General features: G+C 45.8%; 1 protein-coding gene across 1 annotated transcript; it reads left to right on the top strand.

The window, feature by feature from the left end:
* Positions 1 to 11636: 11636 nt before the first annotated feature.
* On the top strand, positions 11637 to 20798 carry Npc2f (Niemann-Pick type C-2f). The gene is made up of 4 exons (XM_075889604.1): positions 11637 to 11798; positions 15232 to 15336; positions 18701 to 18873; positions 20413 to 20798. The coding sequence occupies exons 1-4, from the start codon at positions 11720 to 11722 to the stop codon at positions 20491 to 20493; spliced, it is 438 nt and encodes a 145-aa protein (XP_075745719.1). The 5' UTR covers positions 11637 to 11719; the 3' UTR covers positions 20494 to 20798.
* Positions 20799 to 25321: the final 4523 nt, after the last annotated feature.

The following is a 25321-nucleotide window of genomic DNA, read 5'->3' as shown; positions in this document are numbered from 1 at the left end:
GCAGTAAATTTATTTATATAGTATTCCGTCTTAGCTCTCTTCTATTATTTGTTCAGATTATTGCAGAATTTTTTATAATTATATAGATCGCTTGCATTTCTGGATGATAAGAATGCTTGAAATAGGTAGTTTTTTTTTTATTTAATTTTGTTGTATAATTCCACTGCCACCCATGGCTTTCAACTTTTGATTCTTTTTTTTTTGCGGTGCATAGGAGGAAAGCACTTCGCATAATTAGAGGCCAGGTACTTCATAAAAGTGTTACAAGATTTATTAGGATTAGTTTCTTCTATAATCGGGCTACAATCAACTTCAGATTGGTTCTTAAATAGTTCGATATTATGGTTTTCTAACTCCTGAGGAGTACGTCATCCTTACTTTGGACGACACATTTGCCAGGTAAGAAGCATGCGTATTCTTCTTAACTTCGCATGCGCGTGCACACCCCCAAATGCGTATGTGCGTGCACATGCTAAAATGCGTATGTGTGTGCGCACGCCGAAATGCGCTTACCCATGCCGAAATCGAAGAGATAAGCCTCGAACCGAAAGTACCGCAACAGACAACACGCCATATTGCTATCCACCTATTCGACGAACTCAAGTTCGAAAATGTTTCGCGCTGGTACTCGTTTTCGCGCGCTCGTTGTTTAAACACGCTATTCAGTACACAGGACCCACCCCAATGCGAAAGTTTCACTCCTCTGAAAGCACTGATTTTGTGTGTGCGTGTGTATCCGTGTTTTGCTCTTACTTATTTTTAAACTCTCTCTCTTTCAATCCCCTATTCCCCAACCCAAGTGTAGGGTAGCATAACGGATACTAGCATTTGGTTAACCTCCCTATCTCCCTTTTTACGGGCGAAGCTCCTTAGGGCGTGGGTCTGTCTTTCCTCCTATGGTGTATGTAGCCACCTTGCAAACATCCCACTGCACCACATCACATATCCACCACTTCAGCGACCATAAAATCAATACTGCTGAGAAGTAGCCAACATGAAATGCAAGATGGTCATGTACTTGTATCCAGGTGCGCGTTAAAGAACCATAGATTGTCCCACTGTGTCCATTCCTCGTTTATACGTGACCGCCTTTAGTTCCACCTTTGCAAACTGCCCACTAGTTCGTTCTCGCAAACATCTCGCTACGCCCCATCACCGATTCATCACTTCGCCGACCATACATCTGTTATAATGAAGGGGGAACGGAAGCGATGTATAGCTACCACTTACCAATACTCTAATTTCTTGTATAAATATATACTTTGTTTGTCAAGACTTTGATAATGTAGTGGGCGATATTCCCATATGGTTCAAAGTATAGCGATAAAACCCTACACCACTTCGCCCCACTCATCATCATTCACTCCGTGGATATGCTGTGATTTATTTTTCTTTATCATCGCCGTTGCACACACAAAAGAGTTACAAGCACTTAATAGCTAGTCTGTGGAAACACCAGCCTGTCTGCGACTGGTTTTGTTTAAAAATACTTCATCGTAGCCAAGACGATCAATGACATACATTAGGGTTGTTCTATTATACACGTGCATGTATCGCATGCAACTTCTTAAAGTAATGCGAAAATGTTTTGGCAGCTGATGAGTCTTTCATGTGTGCGTTATGGGCCCAAGCCTTTGATCATGGTCTCAGCTGATAGGTCTTCGAGCCAAACTCTTATATTAAGAGCTTCCCCATTTGTGGCGCTGCTAGAATGAGCAGCTATCCCAATCAATTCTACATCTGCCTGGTTTTCAGGGTATAGTTTGGGAGGACTTCGAGAGAAGCTTTTTTCATAATCTTCCACAACATTAACTCTTAATGGCAGTTTTGTAACCACTTCGATTGTTATAAATGTTCGGGTTGGTTAAGCCTTGTCATGTGGCTACTACCTCTTGACCAACGTCCATTTTAATTCCGGCAAAGTTATTTATATTTTTAGTGAAGCCAGGTATTGTTACGCTTCGCTTTTAAGAGATGAACGCGATATCGTAATCGGGTTTGGCGCATAACCATCTCAATTGCTAGCCTGGTTTGATATGTGGGGTTTAACGTCCCAAAACCACCATTTGATTATGAGAGACGCCGTAGTGGAGGGCTCCGGAAATTTTGACCACCTGGGGTTCTTTAACGTGCACCCAAATCTGAGTACACGGGCCTACAACATTTCCGCCTCCATCGGAAATGCAGCCGCCACAGCCGGGATTCGAACCCAGCTAGCCTAGTTTCAGTTCTTGCATGCCTCAACCATACGGAAAGGAAACGAGTGGGAGTGCACTTATCATTGGCCATTTCATAGTATCCTAGAATGCTTACAGCAAGTAAAGTTACGCGCTATGCTACAATTATTCCTTTATAGAATCACCGAAGGGCCCACTATACGTTTGTTATGCAACACGCGAACCTACGCAGCTGCTCTTTTGTTGATGTCTTGGCTGATGATGATATGTATAAGATGTATTGTCACAAAACAGTCATATGGGGCCAGTTAGTAGCGTTTGATTATGGAAGAGAGACGTGGGGCGTGGTACGTAACAAGGTATGCCCGTTTTACGCACCGCGCCCCACGTCTACTTTGATAATGATGATTAAGTATGCATGAGCGCTTTACAATGGGTGGGCCTTTGAAACACTCATACAATGCACCATTTGTGTGCTATGACGCCTGGTGCATTTTCAAGCGTCTGCCACGCAATAATACATGCGTTAAGGAGACTCCAGTACACGACCTTCACGTAGTGTTTTCTTTTTTTTTTTCAAAGCAGTACTAAGGAACATTGTGGCTTCGTGGTAGAACACCTGCTTCTTCCTGGCACCGTCTTGACAAGGCAATTGAGATCGTAATGAAAAAGTTAAACAAGATAACATTTTATTGGCAGTTTGACGTTGCTTTGAGATACTCGCGAGTCTGACATTATCTGACTGCCTGGCCACAGAATATTAGCCCCTTACTGCCTCCCCTTGCAATTTTCATTATCTCCCTCTATCAGCAGGAAACGAGAAAACAAAGCTAAGTACTGTTGAAAGTATGCTGCAATACAGGGGGTGTTTCTTCACTTTGAACGCCTGATTGATTCAGAGACAAACGCACATCAGCATATTTGATCGGATGTCTACGGCTTGCTTTGCACAGCGAGCTCCAATTGATGAGCGAATCTAAGCGAAGCACTAATCAACCACCCAAGAATAATTCATTCATTTCTTGAGTTGTAAAGGTAATTAAAAACGCGAGCTCCGTACCAGAAAATAAGTCAGGAAAACGTAATAGAGCACTGAGCGCGCTGATTGAAATATTAAGGACTAATTATATGTAATTATCACTTAAACTAAGAAAATCGTTGCACCCGTGATAGGCAAGTGCCATAAAAAAGTGGGCTGTTTGAGGCGAAAAACAAGCTCAAGGTATTTTGCAGGTAATGTGCTCTTATATCTTTGGGGACGTTTTGTACATATATTTGTATTTTGGGGCCCTGTAACATCATACTTTGCACAATTAGGAACCCAAAATTACACTATATTTCATCTGACCCCACCCAGTCGCTATGTGAGATTGAAAAGGCACCCGCCCCCACTCCCCTGCCCCCTCACCCCCGAAAAAAATGGAATCTTGTATATACTATATGCATTTTATTGTTGTTACCTTGCTCACTTCTTTCGCAAATGTAGCCGACAGTATAACCTAAATTAAGCAACTGTATAAAAATTATATGCCTATAGCTCCTTACATGCTGAAGAACACCATGGTGAAACTGGTGCACAGAAACAAAACTTCAAGTTGCTCGATTTTTGTTGAGGTTCAGTACGACTCTCAGATAAACAAATGAGATCCCAAAGTGTTGCATAAGCTGGCCTGCTACTTATATTATCCTTTCCGTAATTGTATTCTAGGGGAGAAGAACGGGACCTAATAAACGTATAAAAGAGAGAGAGAGAGAGAGAGAGATAAATGGAAAGGAAAGTCAGGAAGGTTAATCAAGCGTGGCTCGGTTGGCTGCCCTACACTTGGGATGGGGGAAAGGGGAAATGATAGAAAGGATCGAGATAGAGAGAAAAGAAGAAGAGATGGATAAATAGTCAGCTCGAGTCTACACAGTATGGTCTTGCGAGATACTCAAGGCGAATTAAATAGTCAATTTTGGGCCAAAATCACGACCACGCAAAAGAAGAGACCAACTAGTCCAACAGCGAGTTATTGACTCGATATGTGAGCTCTCGCGGCCAGCAGTACGCAATGAGAGATGCAGATGTCCTCCCGTCCTTGTGCAAGTCAAGGAGGGATTTGGCGCACAGCCGCCCACTTGTCGAGTCGAAGGTAGACATCAGCGCCAGCGCCATAGATGAAATAAATGTTATGAACATCAGTGATAATGGTGAAGTGCTCCTTATTCCATGTTGGAAAGGCAGTAGCGGAGACAGTTCTCTACATTTCTCCGGGTGTGCGTTCCCCAACCCGGTTCGAGAGTGATGTATTGAGCAGGATGCCCACACGCAGAGTGTACTGCATCTATTAATAAAGAATTAGGTAGAGCCGTACCAGTGGCGCGAAGCCTGAAGGGAGTGTGGAGCTGGGCAGCTTTCCGGTTTTCTTCGCAGTTTCCTCTTTCTTTCTTTCTTGCTTTCTTTCTTGCTTTCTTTCTTCTTTGCTTTCTTTCTTGCTTTTTTCCTTTCTTTCTTGCTTGCTTTATTTCTTGCTTTCTTGCTTTATTTCTTGCCTTCTTTCTTGCTTTCTTTTCTTCTTTCTTCGTTTCTTTCTTTCCTTCTTTATTTCCTTCTTTCTTGCTTTCTTTTCTTCTTTCCTTCTTTCTTTCTTTTGCTGTTTTCCAGTTGCTTCCGTGTTTTTTGCTTCAATATTTGTGTTTATAGTCGCTTCCTATTTTGCCTTTTCTTTTTCTCCCTATTTCTCGCTTGCTCCCTCTTCCCTTTCTATTTTCGTAAGTGGTTTCGCTGGTGTTACGCAGAGCAAACACAGCATACGACAGCGTGCAACAGCCCGGGCCACTGAGGTGCTCTGCACCGGATATCGTCATCAATGGGCTGAATAAACAAGAGGAAGCAGATTTCTCGTTGGAACGAGCGCGTGCTCAGTTTGCTACTAAGGGCTATGTATATGCGCGGTTTTACCTGCGTTATGCCATGCGATGATAGCGCGTGACAAAATACGACAGCACACAACAGCCTGCGACAGCATACGAAAGCCCCAACTTCCACAGTTCTTTGCACTTTATAATAATTGGGATTTTATGTTCCATAACCATGAGATTGTTATAAGAGACATAACAGAGGAGGGCTCCAGAAATTTTGGCCATTAATGTGCACTGACATCGCGCAGCACATCAGCCTGTCTGGCACCTCGCATCCATCGCGACCCGCAAGTTTTGGTTTAGTAGTTGATGCTAGGTCTTTCAAAGTGCCTTAGATCAATCACCAAACCCCGCTGACGGTCCGGTTTGGCAGAATCAACACGTGTGACGCAAGAAATCATCGACATAATGTGACGTCACATTAGGACGTCATCACATGACATCATCGCTTGGCCAAAGGTGTGGCGATCGTGGAGCCCGTGCAAAACCATTTCATGTGCAGATACTTACTTCTCAAAGGTGGGCTGGGGTGACCAATTCATTGAAAAATCGTCACCAGAACGTGACGTCACATCGTGACATCACCACGTGACATCACGCTGGGGCAAACGTGTGACAATTGCAAAGCCCATGCAGAACCATGTCATGTGCAGAAACCTCTCGGAGGTGGCCTGGGGAAAATAGATGCATTGAAGAATCACCACCATAATGTGACGTCATATTATGACGTCATCACATGACATGATCGTTTTGCAAAAAGTTTGGCAATCACGGACGCCGTGCAAAACCTTGTGAGGGGCTGATACTTCTCGGAAGTGTGCTGGGGATGATCGATGCATTGAAGAAGCATCACCATACCGTGACGTCACATTGTGGCGTCATCACATGACATCATCGCTAGGTCAAAAATGTGGCAATCACGGAGGTTGTACAAGACCATGTCAGGCATAGAGTTTCTTAAAATTAACTAGAGGGGACTTTGACGCTGCGATCGTACAGCGACCATGGGAATGATAGGTTGTGCATAAATTTTCCTAGTTTTCATACAAGCTTGCGGACGGCGAATAACACTTGTGGCCTCATTTGCTGCTGCGTTTCCGTTTTGTTTCGAAGGAAAGAACAAACCGTTTTGAACTTCGGGACCCAATTTGAAATGGCCAGCCTAAAAATTAGAGTGGTGAAGCGCGACTGCTGAACATTTGCCAATGGTTGTGTCGTCACAGAAGAGCTTTAAGCCACGCGATACCAAAATGAACGTTAAATACGAAGACTAGGCAAATCCGTGTACTACCCGTATTTCTCGTTCTCGCTGAAGCGCCATACGTTGCAGCTCCCATAGGCAGTGGCGCCAGAGTTCCGTCTAGTATATATATCAGAAACTTTATGATGTCAGGTACAGAAACTTCTCGGAGGTGGGTGGGGAGTATCCATGCATTGACTGCGAAAAAATAGATGGCTTTCAACTTTGAGCCGTCCTGGGCGAATGCATGAGGAAGCTTTCATGACTTACGTTACCACAGATCAGTATGAGGCTGAACCGCAAAGAACATCCGTGGGGTTGGATTTAGGTGTCATATTTGTTCAGTGAACTGAAAGTGCGGGAACACGCAACAGACGAAGCAAGAGCCACACATCACTCGTGTTTTCCGGTTATCCCTTCGTCCGTTGTGTGTCCTCGTGCTCTCATTTCGCTGAACGAATATGAATTACCAGCTCTCCCACCTTTTGATCCTTTTGTAAGGTATTTCTATTGCGCATGGCTCTTTTACCTGTGCTAATACGGAGTTGCTCTACAATACGGTGGGCACCATAATTATGTCGTGGTTTCAGGCACGTAAAATCACAGCGATTATTCCCCAGAAATAATATCTTCTCACGTGACAATTTCCGAGACGGATAAGGAAAAGAAAGGAGAATGAAACAGTGTGCGTGCCTACTATTGATAGCAATGCCATAAGGTATCAACTAATGAATACGCCTCTTCACGATATGACGGCTCGTTCGTTGCCAGAAAAAAAAAAAGACTGTTGAAACTTGAGGTACAGACAATAGAGAGAAACTTAATTGATATTTGGTGCGATAAGTAGAGCGTACTGTGTCATCAGATTGTGGTAGCCTGCTTCTAATTATCGTTTAGGATCGCGATGCTGAAAAAAAATATCGCGATACTGATATCGTTATAGTGGAAAATAAGAAATATAGCAGCACTCTTAAAGAGTTTTATCATCTTCATAAAGATAAGCGCGGCACTGAAATGAAGAGGACGGCACAGAGAGAACACACACAAGCGCTAAGTTTCAAAAAGGGTTTATTGTAAGCCTGGTCACTGAATATATGCATGTAAATCGCGGACACTCAGGCATGCGCAAATGAGATGGCATCATTGTCACGAATTCATTAGACAGTTTTCACCTACCTAGAAAAGGGTATTTAAATTTGGTGGTCGCTTTAGGCCACCTTCGAAGCTGCGCGTCCGGTATATGCTCCACCAGCCGAGCATCGTGGTTTCCCCACACGCCCTATTGAGTATTTTTCTACGTGTAAGCCTGGGCGTGAGAAAGGCTTCCACCATATCCCAATAGGTACAGCATCCATTATCTAATTCGATGGTTGCGGGATCAGTACCCGCAAGCAGTGACTTAATTTTTTTTTGTCGAGGCAGATTTCTTCGAATTTTACGGTGAAACAACATGTCTATATTCTGGCGAATGGCGTACGCGGGCAAAACACGTGTCACTAAGATTCGCTGGCTACTTTCTCACACTAGTGCAAGGGCTATAAATTTTATGGCACAATTACTGAATTTCAATTGAAAACCACAAATAAAAAAGGCTGCACATTTAGCAAAAGGTATATGTGCCACTATTGTCGTGAATCCTGACTTATAGTGCACTTATGAATCTTCTAAAGGGGGCTCTGCAACACATAAGCAATCACCAAATGGCTTCATTAAAGGAGTTTAGCGCCTCACAAATCGACCACCGCATGCATATTTAAAACCGTTCCAAATTCGAGCGGAGTGTGAAATATTTGCCGCCGCAATTGTTTTCTCCCTGCTCTAGTTACAATGAGTGTACTGGAAGCTAAGCTGCGACAGATGTCACGAACGAAAGAAGTCATTACCACTAAGCTTCTGTGTTTTTCTTCATCTGAAGGTCGAGTTATATTCAATGTCGACTTACCCCCTATGTAGTACCCTCGTCGATGGCTTTTAGAGAGATTTTTAAATATAAATAAAAACATGTGATTGCGCTGCGGCCTTCTGCGGCGGCGGCCGTCCCTGTACAGCGCACGATGCTCAAATCAGCCAATTGCATTGATTTTCGTTATATAACAACATTTGTTAAAAGAAGAAGGCAGAGAATAAACTGTATTCCAGGCCATGTGCGGTGCTATGTTGCTTGGGTCACGTGTTTTCAAGAGCGTCTACCATCGATCGGCAGTGTTTTCTAACCATGCTGAAGAATTATTGCGAGGCTCCTTTAAATAGTTAAGTTCAGTTGTTGTTGTCACGACTCTCTTACAGCAGTAGAATTATCTCCTAAGAGAGTCCACGAGCCTCTTTGAAGAGAACCATATACGCGATAAATCCATTCTGTTCTTTTATAAGTGTGTTGCTGTGGAGAGGTTGATGTTGATATTACCTCGGCTACTCAATTCATAAGTCCTACAGCGGAAAAAATAATGAAGGTTCCCCAATATGAACGATCAGTGAAAAAAAAAACCTTAATAGCGCACTGAAACAAGTTGAAAGAACATGACAGTGAACAATTTGCTTGCAGCAGTTCACACTGCCCTTTAAAACGTTCACACGCACACCTTTCTATTTCTACTCCCAGTAAATGTACCACATATCGTTCTATATATCACAGCACGTAAGTTTTTTTCCGAAACATGTTTCAAACATCTTCCTAAAATTGCCCTGCGCCAATTTGTCTACCTTTTAGACCGATGGTGGCGAAAAAAAAACGTCTTTGCTACTTGACTACTTTTTGGATAATTTATTTTTACCTTGATTTTAGTTATATCATCTTTCGATGTAGTAGCCGTAGACATTAATATTGCGGATGTGACTAAGGTAGGATGAGACCAATGTATGTTTCCAGCCCGTCAGCGCCGCACTATCGTTAAAGTGAGGGGGCCCGCCAGTGTAGTGTAATAGTGATTACGGTGACGGCTAGTGAAATTGTAACAGTGAGGGGGCCCGTCATAATATCGATGCAGCTATAGCGACAGGCCCCATGACCGTAAAGCAACAACTATGGTGAGAGGGGCCGTCACCGTAGCGTAATAGTAAAAATAAGAGGGCCCGTTGCCGCGTAAACTTATAGTCGTTTTAGACGCCACCGTCTCGCTGTCGTGGTGGCGTAGTGGGTTGACGCGCAGTTAGAGAGCCGGTCGTGTCGCAGGTCATCAGTTCTAAATGCCGTTTCGTTTTTTTTTCTCATTTTTTTACGGTAATGCGTCAAGATTGACGTTACTGCTCTGAAGAAGTCATTATATTGTTTTTTTTTTTCAAGAAAACCTGTTTGTGCTGGTTGTTAGACAGCCCTACCGCGTTGATTTTTCGAGGCGCAGTTATTGGTGTGAAACATGATGCTTTGTTGGTGTGCGACTTCAGTTTCAATCGCACTGACCAACTAAACTTTTCTCTTTCTGTACTGCTTTAAAATATTGTTTCGAATAACGTTGCCTATTTCAAAAAAATTATGGCGCTGGTCAACATGCTACAGTGAAGCGAGGGGAGGAGCCGCTGGCCAGCGAGAACCTGGACGAAAGCGGCGTGCATATCGCCTTGTTTAAAGGAGCCGATTCAATCACATAAAGTCCGCACGTGTGACTTCAGGTGAAGCAGGCCTGAAGTCGGAGCCACATGTATTGTGCTCATATGTATTGTGGTTTTGGGGCTTATTGAAACACACTGTTCAACTACACAGCCCTCAAGGTCGGAACGGATTCTATGTTGACCTGCACAATGTTTGGAATAAGCCCATATGTCCCCTTTATACATTGACACGAAAAATACGTAGAACGGATCGATTGATTTGGAAACATCACATTATGTGTAACAAATTATTATTTGAAGCGACAGTATGAAAAAGAAGGGAACGAAATTTCACCGAGGATGGTTGTTCAATGTGATAATAAAGTCAATTCGCATGCGTACAACGGAATCTGCTAGCCCAGAGCAGTATATCTCGGAAATTATCAAGGAAAGGTCTCCATTTCACGTTGGGCGTGAAAGAAGCTTGATAGTTGTATCACCGATGAATAAACACACTCATCATTTAACAACAAGTAACAATACTTGAAATACTACTGAAAGCAAAAAAATAAAAAGAGAGCGCAATTCGAAATAAAGTCGGACCTCAACGACACTGCGTAACAAACTCCACACGGTAGGGCTGTCTAACAACCAGCACAAACAGCGACATAATTTTTGCAAAAAAAAAAAAGAAAAACTACGACTGTTTCAGAGTAGTAACGTCAATCTAGACACATTAGCATAAAGAATAAAAGATAGCAGAACGGTACTTTGAACTGACGACCTGCAGTGCAACCACTGCGCGTCAACTCACAACGGCACCACAACAGCTGGGTGGTGGCGTCTAGAACGACTACATGTTTACCGCAACGGGCCCCATTTTTATTTTACCATTGCACTATAGTGACGGGGACCATCGCTATAGCTGCATCGCTATTGTGACAAGCCCCCCACTTTACCGATAGTATACTGTAGTCACAATTCCACTACGCTGACGGACCCCCTCACTCTAACGATAGCACTGCCTTGACGGGCGCCGTCACCAAAGTCACTCCCTTCTTAAACTTATGTGCTGACTGCGACTCTATGATAATAACTCATACACTTTGTCATCCCGCAGCAAATGGTTGAGAAGGGTTCTATACGAGCAGACGAATAGGCAAAGTATGGTACATGTTTAAACGATATGCGTGCTATGAATGCTCGATGTACGGCATAAGTAACACCTGTGTTTCAGTGCGATGGGAAGCTGGGACACCGACGGTGTCAATGGACATTATGTGAGCATACAAAGAGCTTGGCTTCTTAATAAAAATCACATTACACTTTCCTTAGTTTCATTATCTGTTGGCTTGGTTGTGTCTAACCATCACGGCCTCACCTGGTCCATCCCCCCCCCCCTTTTTTCTCATTGATCAATTAAGGTATTACACATTCCATTCTTACGCAAGACGGGACCAATGAATTCGGATATTTTCAGTGTTTTATGGTTGATCACTCATCTCTCACAATTCACACACTGTGTACATCCAGATTACGACCTCTACTCCATTGAGCTCACATTCGAACAATAGATAATGGATGCTTCAGATATGGCACATGGTGTTATGTAACATGTATTTTCTGCGCTTACTTGCCAGCACCGCCTATCACGCGGTGTGTAGCCCTAGGCACGTAGATAAAACGTTAGCGTCCACCCTCGTAACACTGCGTGAGTGATAGCAGCATCCGCGCGTGTTTACAGAATCACGTGGACAGGCTGGAAGGCCCTCAGCTTAAACCCCGTATATATGGTCATATCTACCGCGGCACGGAATCTACATCACTACAACGGCTCACCCCCGGTGTTGTAAGCCACGCATAACGGTTTGCCACGATGAACAACTCCGTTGTCATCGTTCTTCTCGTTGGACTGGCCTTTGTTCAATGTAGAGATATCAAATACCAGGATTGCGGTAAGCAGCCACAAGTTTCTGTTGATGTCACATGTTCTCGGTTCCTCCATTCAATTGTCCTCTTAGGATGTTTGCTTCCGACATGTTATGGAAGCTATGTGTAGCAGAGTCGATGACTGTTTCGTATCCGGCGTGCTTGTGGACCGGGAGGTGCCAGCCAGGAGAGCTTGACCCCCAACCGCTTCCTTATCCGCTAAATTATACGGAAGGACAAGGAGGTTAGCCAGTGCTTGGAAATTTGCACATAGTTGCTCTTGCAAGGCTGAGCTGAGCAGCGCGGCGCTCCCAAAGTTCTCATTACTGTCTATTGGTCCCTGGTATTCTTATAGTATGTGTTCTGAGGTAGCCATAGTGCATCACAATCTTTGCCTCTCTCTGTCGTGCTTCTTTCTGTATAAAACATCAAAGCATATCCACGGAGTAAATGATGATGAGTGGGGCGAAGCATCCGCCAGCCCGTCCATGTTTCTCTCCATCCGTTCGTTCTTGCTTCTGTCCGTCCACGCAACCATCCGTGCGTCCATCCATGCGTCCGCCCATCTGTCCGTCCGTCCGTGCGTTCATTTAGTTAACAGTCCAAGTACCGCCATCTCGCATGTCGCATCCCGGTGGCTACGTACGACAACGACGGAGGATGAGCAGAACCATCTCTTAAGGAGCTTCGTCCTTGTAGTAGTACCGCACTCAAATTTTACATGATCTCGTATCCTTCCTTTTTCAATTGCGTAAATGTGTGCTAATTCTCTTTAATAAAATTTCAATGGCACGCAACGTTTGATAAGTTGGCGAGAACAGAGAAAGAAAGAAGGAACTGAGAAGATAACCGTAAGACAAGGACGACACGAGATTTTCAAATCTCTATATCATATTCCTTGTAAAATCTCAGACTACACTCACTGCTGCTAAGGAATAACTTGTACGCTTTCTGCCCAAGTAGGCGGTTCTTAGCAAATGCTATGTGACTACAACTCGCTCAAACATTTATTTTTCTGCTATGCACATTAACTTTTGTGCAAGACAACTCTAATTAGACCGTCTCAATGTATTTTTTAAGTGAGAAGTTAAGTAGTTAATTAGCAGGAAAAGTAACGGGTTATGACTTGTTGAGCAGGCACCAAGGCAAGTACGGGGCTTGCTCCATTATGTGGAGCGAAAACGAGCTGTGACAATGAACATCGCGAGACTGCAGCACGGTGTACTTCTACTACTGGACGGCTACAAGTAAATTTTCATGACCAGCTGGAGAAACTCGTAAAATCCTTGTAGGTGTCGAGACATTATTTAACTTCTCCACCATGGCAATTATTATTACGGTGATGCTATTTGTTCAAGGAACAATATTAGAATACAACAACTTAGCATCATGCATCTATTGCGACAGCAGCTAACTTGCCATTCTTTCAAGTTTTATTCCATAAAAACAGTTCGATCTAAATTTATATCACTTCCTGTTATGTTATGTACGCATTAAAACATTTTGCATCACTTGATTTTAATGTAATGCTGCATGCACGCACGAATAGTATGTACTTATTCCGTATTCCTAATTAATATTCAAAGTTCATAATTCATGATTAATAATTTTGTTACACTTTGTGCTCTTGTCATGAAGACGTAGCAATGCCATGATTTATTTATCTTGCTTTTTTTTTGCCCCTAACCTGTTTGACAGTCGCATTTCGTGCACTAGTGTTGATTTTGTCTTTTTTCCCTACTCTCTTCTTTTCAGCGTGTACCCATACATCTATGCCACACCCTTGCAAAATGGCTACTTATGGTACTGTGAACAAATAAAAAAAATAATTTGGCTGTGTAAATGATTGGCAATGTTTGTTTCGTTTAATAAAGTTTTGGTTAAATATCTCAGCACGTATATGATGAAAGAACAGGTAAAACGGGCTTGGTAGGTATTCGCTGATGTCAAATAATATACATATACGTTTCACATCAGCGCTGGTTTCATTGAATTTCAGTTTATTGATTTTCCTCGACATACGTGGATGATAGCATCAGTTGATACAGCGCGAGTTTTATTTATTTTTTTACTTTTTGTCGTTGCATCCGCAGGTGTGCACCTCAGGCGACGTGGATTGCTGGAGACAGCGTAGTTAACAAACATCGTGCCGCAATGAGCGCGTCACTTCGCGGGTTTCCTAAGACACTGTTCAAATTATTTCATTTTTATAAGAAACCTTCAATTTATTCTCCCCTGCGCTAAGCAGCAAACGCGCGCGTGTCTAGTTGACTTCTCAGCATTGTCTTCCCTCTCCTGTATCTTTTTTTTTTTGTAACTGAATATTGACTTCAGCTGTCTTAGACTGCGTATGGTTTATAAATGTTTGTCCGCTACGGCGGAGCAGTGACTAGGGTGTTTGGTTGCTGACCCGAAGGTCACGTGTTCGATCCCGGCAGTGGCGGTCACATTTCGATGGAGGTGAAATGGTAGAGGCCCATGTACTTTGCTGTGTTGGTGCACGTTAAGGAACACCAGACAGTCAAAACTTCCGGAGCCCTGCACTACGGCGTCGCGCATGATTGTACCTTGGTTAGGGGACGTATAACCCCGATTATTATTATTATACTTTTAAATGTAGCTTCGCACATATCATTCTCGCCTTTTTTCAGCTTTGATCCAGCTTCTCCCGTTCATGTCTCCCGTTACAATCGTCGGGCGTGTGTGGACGTACTTTTACAGAGAACGCTGTTACGAGATCACAACTCGGGTCTCGCGCAGCGCCGTAGTTGTCCGCCGCCGCCGTTGTCCGTGACCACATCACATGAAATTAGAAAAAGAAAGAAACCTTGTACCAATTACACAGTGGGGCTTAAACATGGACTTGCTGAGTGCCAGCTCAGCATTATAGCACTGAGCCACGCTGGTGCTTGGGACTAGTTGGCAAACCTGCCTTAGGCAGGCTTGATATCGGGAAATTAATCACGTTAATATGACTTATAAACTGTTTTAAACAGCGAAATAAAAAAGCAGTCGTCGCACAATGCCAATAGCGCAACGAGTGGGTCGTCCAATGCTCCACCCCATTACAAAAGCTTGTTTTTGTTCAGCTACAAATTGTGGCTCATACCCACTTCGGGCATAATTCCTCATCGTCGTCAGCCGCTGCATGAACAATTGGCACAAAACTTCTCGCAATGGTTTAGATGATATGGCACTTCTCTGAACAAGGACGAAAAATAGCATAGCGAATGCCGGCCTACTGCCCTAAAATTTTTATTATTAATGCCGTAGTGGGCATCAAGCAAGTGTGATTGCAGCAGTTACCCAATCAGTGTTGAGAACAGGCTCTGAAAGGCCACTCTTCCAGCTTTAGTTGCGACTGTGCAGCGCCTTCCGCGCAGACCGGTCGTTTTTTGTTTTTGTTTTTTTTTTGTTTATGCTCGTAGTGCGATTTTTATAAGCCATTCTTTCTCGCAGGATCCGAAGCCAAGCTCTTGTCGGTCGAAATAGAACCGTGTGACAGCGAGCCTTGCGTCTTCAAGCGTGGAAACACAACTACCATCCGATTTTCAGTGATCGCAGGTAGGTTCTCCGAATACAATGTTTTTGTTATACCAGACTAACCAATCTTCTGGTATATGATCACGATTCCTTTCGAATGTAACATTTCGCATTATGTTGAAAAAGTTTCCAATATCGCATCGAAACGCAATTTCGCACTAGTGCAATCAAACGCAGTTGTTTAAAGTGATGCTGAGGCATTAGATTTTTTTTCCTTCATTGCCACATAATAGTCCCCTCGTGGTAATGAAATGATAAATATCAAATTGGCACGACAGTATGAAACCAAATATTGTTTAGGGTTTAGTCTACCGTGTTTCTGCTAAATAACTCCCTGACTCAAACTCGTGATTCTGCTCCGTCGACTACGCGCGGTGGAGTCACATGGGGCGACGTAATCAACGCGGTGGGGTGTGTTGGTTAGCATAGCTTCGCTTGAGAAAGTTACGTCGAGATCTAGATGTGGGAAATGTAACAAAGAAAAGTTACTGCTCATTGTGGGAATAAGTTCTATGCGAAGCAGCCATCTAGTTGCAGTATACGCCGTATCTTAAACTTTGGTGCGGCCGTTACGAGGCAGTTTGAGGTCTTCATTTAAATGCCCTAGATGTGCGCACATGGTATCCTTACCAGACACGCTGAGTAGAGACGTAACGTGGCTCTTAGCATTATCGAACACACTTTCATTGCCATGAAGTGCTCGATGCACGGGGCAATGATGCTCGTGTCATACGCAGCCGTATCCGAGCTGTGCTTGACTAAAGCTTAAAGGAGCACTGACATCAAATTTACTCATGCCAAGATTTTTATGTCAGTGAGTAGCTATAGACCCCGTAGCAGTGATTCACGACCTAAGACGCAAGTGAGGGATGAATAGCTATCACTTTGATTGATTTATGTGACTGGTATCTAGGAATATTCAAAACGGCTGGCAGTCCCGCCTTTTTAGCGCTGGGAGCACCAGCAGTGGCGCCACCTCGCGGTCAGCACCAGATCATGCCACAGCTTATACCACTTCACACAAAAGAGTGACGCCAGGCTCAGCTGCTCCGCAAACATTTCGTCTGCTAGGCGGACACATTCAGTCATGCCTTGTCAGCTGCATTGCTGTCGTCGCCGTACAAAGTGTCCACTTGGGTTCAATACGATAGCCTGGAGCTTGGAATCCCCGCTATTCGCGACGTCGCGAATAATTTTTGTTTCGATCGACCTTTTGCAGAACAGTGATTCCGAAATGCACGCCGCTCCAAGCAGCACTGCAGAGGTGCCCGAGGATGCACGCTTCAGCCATGTTCGCTCGTGTGTCTCAGTTAGCTATATTGGTGTGTTTTGGCGTGCAAAGCATCCATGTATACGCAGAGGGGTCAAAGCAATATAGCTATCGCGAATGAGCATCAGCGCAGAAATAGAATACATTTCTCGTTTGCCGTTTTTTTTTTTTTTTGCGCCTCCAGATGGCCCCAGCTATCCAGCCTCTCGCGGTTGACACGGTATTACCGCTTTTACGTGGACCGTCGCAAAGTCTGCAGATGAAGTAAAATTCAACGATACCTGCATGTCACTTGTTAGCGCTGATATCTGACTCTGCACTGTACCACTTTTGATAGCTTGTGGTCGTGTTGATGCGTAACACATACGTGATATGGAAAGACACCCTCATCGCTCTTTTTCCGTGCTTCGAACTAAACGACTGCAACTCACCTGCAACTCACAACGATTCCCCGACATGCTGACCGACAAGCACACGTTTAACCATGCTCTTTTCTTTCGCCGTTCTTTTAAAGGTGCTTTTTTTTCTCGATAATTTCATGAAATAATTGAAACCGGTGCGACAAAGGTCAAACGCGGTGAGCGAGTGTGTTTCAGCGCTTCGGCGTCAGTGGGCGCCATGATAAGAACACTCGGGTAGTACACGTCATCGCTTCTAGGGAATCGTCACTCAGGATGGTATTTGTGGAATGTATCACACCAAACACGTAGCACTAGTGTCGATGTCGCAGGGCAGTCTATTTTCCGTTTTTCTCCTTAGCTTTTCTACGCTGTTTGACATTGAAGTAAAATAACTTCCACGCGACAGATGCTGTTCTAATCGGGCCAAAAAGACCTATGCATACCGAGTGACTGAATGATGGGCACATCTACATCTTGAAATTTGATGTCAGTGCTCCTCTAAGGACTCATATATAGTAATTTGCAGTGTTTGTTACACTGGTATGCAGGTATGTGGCACATCCGTTTGACAGTTTATGCCAGGAATGGCGAGAACACAGATGGGTAATTTTAACGCTTGGTCGTTAAGAAAATGCTGACATCGACAGCATTGACCCGATGAATGAAAAGAATAAATGTCTGTTTCCCAGCAGGAATCAAACCCTAGCATTCTGTGTGCCAATAAGGTAGTTTACCACAGAACCACGCCACGTGTCGAGAGTACCTTACAAATAGATTCTAATGTTTCTGAAACGCCAACAGTAGTTACAGTGGTGGATTTTGGAATTTCATGAAAAATACATATGTACTCCTACGATACAGCCCTCACGTCGGGTTAAAATGTATTGTAGTCAGGTGTCATCCACTCAAGTTTATTTATGTAGCAGTGTTCAGGGCTACGATCCTCGCGAGCAGCAGCGCTTTATATCAGCTTACCCCTTCCGGTGTTGCTAATATCCATGTTCCTGTTGGCATCGTTACGTAAGTGTAAACAATTGATGATATAAAACATATTTGGCCGTTTAAGTTATGCCTGTGTGTGCATTTGTACATACCTTTAGCGCAAGTTCCTAACGTTTCGTCCAATAAAAAATCACAACACAGTCAGCTTGCATCCGCATGCTTCGCTTAACATTGATTCCTAAGGTACGTGGGATCTGCCCAATTTTTTCCCCTGTCCTCGAGCGCCATAGATGGGTGCGTTACATACAGCAAACGACAACAAAAATTACTACAAAACTTTAGAATACTAGAAATGCGCTTGCGCGCAAAATTTCACGATGTTAAGTTTTTCATAGTAACTATCATTCGCGATATGGCGTCGTTCACGGCCTGTGCATTCTCTTCTGAAATGCTCCCGCTGGGCCCTACGCAATATGTTCAACAAACTAGTCCAACTACACTTACCAAGGTTCACCTAGACAGCCCCATAGCCACGAGTTTCTTTTTTTTTTTTTTTTTTGAGGTGGTGCAGTCACTTTCTGAAGACCTTGACGTTTTTAGGCTAACACCAGCTTTCATTACCTATTTCGGCAAAACAATTCTCTCAACCAAAATTACAGAGGAAGGGGGGGGGGGGCGTGGCTACGCTACAGGCCTGCACTCAGACTATAAGCTGCTCACTCACGTGAGTGTTTCCACCTCTGAAGCATGTGCTTCATTTTGCCGTGTGCAGACCAAGACAGTGACACCGTAACTCTGGACGCCAGATGGAAGGTGTTTGGCTTCATGCTGCCTATCCCCGGTGTGGAGAAAGACCTGTGCAAGTACGCCCTTCAGTGTCCCGTTGTGAAGGGAAACACCTACCACGGCTCAATAGATGTCTACGTGCCGTGGTTCATACCGTCGGTGAGTTGACGAGTCTTGCGGAACGATGTTCAGCGCCGCACACGTTAGAGTGAGCGCGTCTTGCTGCACATGAAAAGAAAAGCGCAATTAGTATGGACATTATAGAAGGAACACTAAATAGAGTGCTTAGTAGCAGCAAAACAGTTTTACTCGAAGAATATTTTATATGTGAATTAAATTAATATATGTCATTAGAAAGTCCTGTGATAATCTATGATATCATTCAAAGAATGACACCACGAGAGATTCAAATATATACCATCACAATGCACGTGTGGACCTCTTAAAAATCAGAAACACTCAACCATATATGTCATACAAAAAATATCAAACTATGAAGTTGATAGTACTACAGACGCTTGGTTCACGCAACTATCTCGACCCTTCTTAATTCGAAAGGCTTCCATTACCTGCCTCGGTTGTTGTTCCTTTTTGGTGCTGGTCCATGACGACTGAGTCGCAAAATTTTGGCTGTGGCACTCGCACGTGCTGTTTTATAATCATAAACTTATATCAATATGTCCAAATGAATGTAATTCTAAATGTCAGTCTGTAATACATTTTGGACAGTAGTGTAGCGAATGATTCGAGAGATAATCCGAAAGAGAGACATCAGGCTACTTCACCTTAAAGGCAGATTGAAGTGTGCCGCGAGTTTTCCCAAATAATTGTACATTTCTTTTTCACAATACCAAGAACACAACCCTTGCCTCGAGATTTTCTTTGAGTTGTTTGTCGCGACACAAGTTCGCTCCAACCACTTTATCTCATTAAGTGTACCTTTAACTGTGCCTTACACAATACTCTATAGGTCGCTCTAGTCTTTGCAGGGAGCCACTGCTTCAATTGGCGCTGTGATGTTTGTTTGACGCTAATGCTTTAGGCAAGGCCTTGGAGCTCCCGCTAAATACGAGAAATATCATTCCTAACGCAAAACACAAACGCTGTTTGGGTATCGCGCATGTGCAGTAGCCTCGGTGCTATTTCTTTGGTGCCCTTATTAAAAAACTCCCGACTATACGCAAGAGCCTTAACATCTTTGATTAGGTGTGCTTTCGTATGTGCTGTCAATTTCTTATTGTCCGGAAGTGTCGTGATACTCGGTGGTGGCACTTCCTTCTAATTCCTGCGCGCCCGTGCCTCGGGAGGTGTAGACCACGCTGGCTCGGTTATCAGCAGTCTCTCTTTCAACTTGCAATGGGACGAACATGTGTCGCTCACTAAAAGCATGGCTGGAATTGAAGGAGCGCTGATGTACACAGAAGCGTGGTGGGGCGCTGACACCGCTAACGCAGAACGTGAAGCCAATTAACGTGGTGTGAGTTTAAGCTAGTTGTTACTCTATGCATGATCACCTACTTCATGCGCATTTTTTTTCCGACAGAGCCCGTTCGTGTCTGCTTTGTACGTTGTCAAAAAATTGTTTTGCGTATAGCCTTGATCTGAACCCACTGCCGCCGAAAGTGCAGCCTCTGACTTCGCTGGTTTCAATCTGCACATTGAAGTAAGGTCTCTGTACTTATGTTCTTCTTCTCGCAGGTTAAAACTACCGCACAGATCAAGCTTGTGGGCGACGAAGGAGTGAGTGTCTGCATAAGAAGCAAAATCATCGTTGGATAAAACCACCGCACACATTTCGCCCAACACAACCATCTGGGCCGTATTCCGAGATAATCAGTTGATCACTTTTGGTGACACCTTCACGATATTTCGAGGCTAAAGCACCGCACGCATTCGGTCATCTATACATGCATCCAACCACGTTAAGACAAGCGGGACAGAAACAGTGTATTTCCTGTACTCGGACGCCTCCGGAGACTTACCTCGTGAGGTTCTGCGAAATTGACAGTACCGGCGAAAGTGGTCAACTTGACATACAATCCCGGGACTCATTGTCATCGCAAATAAAGCGGGTTGGAAGCTTCCTTTCCTGAATTTTTCAGAACATGCATGCTTCTATCGTTCGTTAATGGACAATAAAGGTATAGCGCTTGCAACAAATGTCTTGGCAAGTGTGGCACATCTTGCACTTGCACTTGCACGCCCTTTCTAATCATCTCCCTTTAAAAAATATTTTTGTTTTCAGGCACTCGCGAAACCGCCAATCGGAATGGGAAAGGTAACTGCCTGTATACCCTTACAGGAGGGAGCCGCAAAGCAGAGAAATCAAGAAAGGTAGCCTCGTCCGCGTGTCCGGTTTGCTACGCTACTAGTGTAGGAGCAGGTTAAGAAACGAAAAGAACTGAAATATGGAAGAACTGATTACTTTTGTCGGCATCCCAGACGCTGGACACTCCGGAGTGCCGCTTTGAGTCGACAATTAAGCTTCACGTTGCAACGCCCAGGTCAGTCCTAAAGATTCCTAGATGATGCTTCGTAGGAAATCTGGCGAAAACAAATTGTATCATGTTAGGCCGCGTTCACACTGAGCATTCCGGCCGCCGAAAGTGCTTCGAATCCGGTTCGGCGGCGGCGAGATCCGCCGAAAGGGCCCTCTCCGCGCCGATCGCTCTCGGACCGATTTTTGCGGCGTCTGCCGCCGAATCGGTCACCGCGGACCAATAGGAGCGCTAGTCAAGGAATTTTGAAAAAATGGCGGCCAAGCCCTACTCACTTGTTATGCTGCAGTGCACGTAACTGAATGTGGAAACCAACGGGAGTTTAACCTACTCTGTGCCTACTTCGCCTCCGTATTTCGTGAAAGAGGTGACCTAGCTTGCTGTTGGCGTGACCGAGCTTGTTGCGGTCTTGCAAAGCAAAACGAACCCACCAACGCCGCTGGCGTTGGTGGTTTTTCTGCTCTTCGTGCATTACAAGACAGCCACTTGCCAGCAAAGTAAGCAGTGCTGTCTTTTCTTGCTCCTTGCGTACGAGAATCGTTGAAGTATACACCACCAGATAGCGTAAAGTGACGTTTGCGAGCCGCGACAACAACCGGGTGACAGCGCATCCATCCCGCGTTCGCCCCGTAGTAGATGGCATATTCGGCGGCGCGGGGCGCGTCCAGTGCGAACGACGCTGTGTTTCGGCGGCAGGGGAATTTCGGTCGCTGTAGAAAGCGGATGTTTCAGTGTGAACTAGGCATTATACCCTAGACAGACGCAGCCAGAAAAAAATCTCATGCCCCCCCCCCCTCCCCCGCTGCCGGAAATTTTGTTTTCGCCATGCACACATAACGCAAGAAGACCATTTGCCTGCCCGACTGGCCCCCACTTTACAAGACTCGCTCGCTGGATTCCGTGTCGACCAGTTGTGCCCTCGCGCTCTCCGACGACAGCGCAGCTCTGGCTGACTGGGCCGGTCCTACGCCACTTCCTGCCGCCAATCTCCTACGACGACGTCAGTGCAGCTTTGGCCGGCTGGATCAGCCCTACGCCACCTCCTGTCGCCGACAAAAGCTCTCGCAATTGGTGCCCCGTCCTCGGGCTCCTGTGACCGTGTTTCCATCTTTCCTATCTCTCCTATCCCCACGATATGTCCTCGCTCGCTCGCTGTCCTAGCGCATCTCTCTCTCTCTCTCTCTCTCTCTCTCTCTCTCTCTCTCTCTCTCTCTCTCTCTCTCTCTCTCTCTCTCTCTCTCTCTCTCTCTCTCTCTCTCTTTCTCTCTCTTTATACCTTTAATCCTATCCTTTTATTCTCTCTTTACCCCCATCCCTCGTGAGCTACTGCTCAGGTGTCGAACCCTGATGCAGACAATTACGGAGCTCACTTTTCTCTTATTTCCCTCTTATAAACACTTCCTTTCCTGGTAAGAGCTCTGGAGATTGACCTCGAACTCTATGTGCTGTACTGCCTTCGGTGCGGCGACATGTAGCAGCCGGGTTATGGAGAACGAGATGATCCTCGTGGTGTCCGCTGCGCTCCGGCGATATATATTCGGTGGTGTCGCGTGGCTTTTCGCATTGCTATGGAGCCGGCGCGTAGATAACGAAACCGCGCACTCCTATGAGGTGGTACTAACTTGCGGTTGTGGCGGCGGTGGCGGCGGCGGCGGCGGCGGCGGCGGCGGCGGCGGCGGTGGCGGCGGTGGTGGCGGCGGCGGCGGCGGCGGCGGTGGTGGTGGTGGTGGTGGTGGTGGTGGCGGCGGCAGTGGCGGCAGCGGCGGCGGCGGCAGGGGGTGGCGGTGGTGGAAAACATTTTATTACGGAAAATGTACCAGAGTGTTGCGGCATATTGCATGCCTGAGTGGCAAGACCCTATTCCGGTATGCCAGTGGAGGTGGCCGCTGCTCTAGCTCGCCTCACTAAGGATACTGACCATCCAAGGTGGATCAGCTGAGCAGGTACTCCTCTCAAGCCTCTCTAGATAGAATGGGAAAAGGTGATGCAAAAGGAGGGGGGTTGGCGGGCCATGAAGCGACGACGTGGTAGGTGTCGACCAGGACCCGGCAGGTCGAGCAGGCACCACTGATTTTCAGCAAAAAAAAGGCCTGACGGCCGCCACTCCACGATAGATGTTAGTCTGGAGGTGGCATAGTATTCGCTCGTCCGCTTTCTCCAGACCACGTGCGGGTCCGGGAGGAGACGGGGCGAAGCCCGTAATGGGCGAGAATTTCGCGGAAGGGTGCCAGGTTCGTATAGTTATATTCCGACTCTGGACATGGAGAAGCAACAGCCCGGATGAGAGAAGCGCCATGGGCAGTGGCGTCCACCACCTCGTTGCCGGGCAGACCCGAGTGGCCTGGGGTCCATACTATACGAATGGGGTGAGGGTTAAAGCACCAAGAGGCTGCCCGTAGTAGGTGAGCTGCCAGCGGGGCGATGGAACCCTGAAGGTATTGGGAACAGGCCGAGCGCGAATCTGTCAGGATAGTGCGCGAGGAGGGATGTGAGGCAGCCAAAGTAATGGCTACTTCCTCAGCTTGCGTTACTGTGTTGGCTCTAAAGGAGAAGCCATTGACGTGTTTTCCCTCTGTGATGACGGCGGCCATCAAGTCATCCGAGGGAGAGGGATCCGAGACATCCACGTAGAAAACGCCAATATGATCGGAGTGTCGCGCCTGTAGGGCCACGGAACGTTGGCCAGCGTCTCCGCATTGATAGCATAGAAGTCTGTGGTCGGGGCACGCCACTCGTTGGTTTCCCTCCAAGCGTTCTGTGTCTGGCGGGGGAACTGCGACGGTGCGAGCTCTTGACGTGGGCGTGGAGTGGGAGCGTAGCGTCGGACGGCAACAGCGTAGCTCATGGCTTGCGGCTGTGGCTATTCGGGGGTGCAGATCGACTGCTGTATTTCTTGGCGAACAATGTCGGTGATCATGTCCACTTGCGGATATGATGATGCTAAGAGCTTGTGAAGTTCCTCCCGTATGATCACTCGTATCGTTTCGCGCAGTTCGTCGGAGCCGAGAGGATGAAAATCTCGGCTTTCTTGCATCGTTTGCCGATTGCACTGGCGGGTTCGCATTTCAAGCGTCTTCTCAATCGCTGTTGCTTCTGATAAGAATTCCTGGGTGGTTTTCAGGGGGTTTCCAGTGAAGAGTTCTTGCTTGACCTCTCGCATGAGAAAACGAACTTTCTTCACCTCAAGCACGTCGGGGTCAGAGTGGTGGAACAGTCGCGTCATTTCTTCCGTGAAGATTGTCACATTTTTATTGGGGAGTTGTACTCTCGTCTCCAGCAACGTACTCTCGTCTCCAGCGGACGACGTTCTTGAACGTCTCCACGAATTTGCCGCTGAAGAGATCTCGGGTTAAGAGCAGACTCCCGATTCTCGAACCAGGTCCTTGCCGCGTCCTTCAGATAGAAGTACGCGTCAACCGCGGCTAGCGTTGGCACAGGGGCTGTAATAGTTGTCGCAGTAGTGGTTGTGGCCTTGGGCTGGTGAGTCCGATCGGGTAGAGTTCCGTACTCTAGATGTAACCCTCGTTATCTGCGGCAAGCTCGCTTCTCGATTTTGGCGTCCATGTCTCCTTCTCAACTGGGGCTGGGTTCACGGTTTTACTAAAGGGTGGGCGGGTGGGGGGGGGGGGAGGGGCGTTAAGCACATGAACAAAGCAGCACCTCCACCTGATGTCAAGGTGTCGTGACGGGGTCATGACGGGAACGGAGGGAGCAGACTCTAGGTCCAAGATTAAACTGCTTATTAGGCCGAACTTGTGGCCGTTGAACAGAAGGTCAGATTACAGTGATACGCACTGGCATCGATATCTTCTGCTGTCAATCTCTTATGTCGCAATATCTTATGCTGTCATCTCTTTAAAAAAATATCTTACTGGCTTGCAGTCGCTCATAACTGGTTTTCGAAGATTTTATATCAATAGACTCCAAAAAGAGCTGCGATCTCGTGACATACTGGTGTTAAAAAGCATTGGCGCGTCGTGATCAAGAAAGGTAAAACTGGGTTACCGGCTCCTGAGTCAACTCACTCGAACTCTCTCAGACTCAGATGAAGCCATAAGCTTGAGTTTGAGCATTATTTCAGTGAGCCGAGTCCGAGTGAGTCCGGTTGA

The sequence above is a fragment of the Rhipicephalus microplus genome, chromosome 3 (assembly GCF_043290135.1).
Source record: "Rhipicephalus microplus isolate Deutch F79 chromosome 3, USDA_Rmic, whole genome shotgun sequence".
NCBI classification, from domain to species: domain Eukaryota; kingdom Metazoa; phylum Arthropoda; class Arachnida; order Ixodida; family Ixodidae; genus Rhipicephalus; species Rhipicephalus microplus.
This window is presented reverse-complemented; position numbering and strand designations above follow the sequence as displayed.

Coding starts and splice junctions, on each gene's coding strand:
- Npc2f (XM_075889604.1), top strand. CDS start 11,720: ATGAACAACTCCGTTGTCATCGTTCTTCTCGTTGGACTGGCCTTTGTT. Junction 11,799..15,231: donor TATCAAATACCAGGATTGCG/GTAAGCAGCCAC, acceptor TCTTTCTCGCAG/GATCCGAAGCCAAGCTCTTG. Junction 15,337..18,700: donor CCGATTTTCAGTGATCGCAG/GTAGGTTCTCCG, acceptor TGCCGTGTGCAG/ACCAAGACAGTGACACCGTA.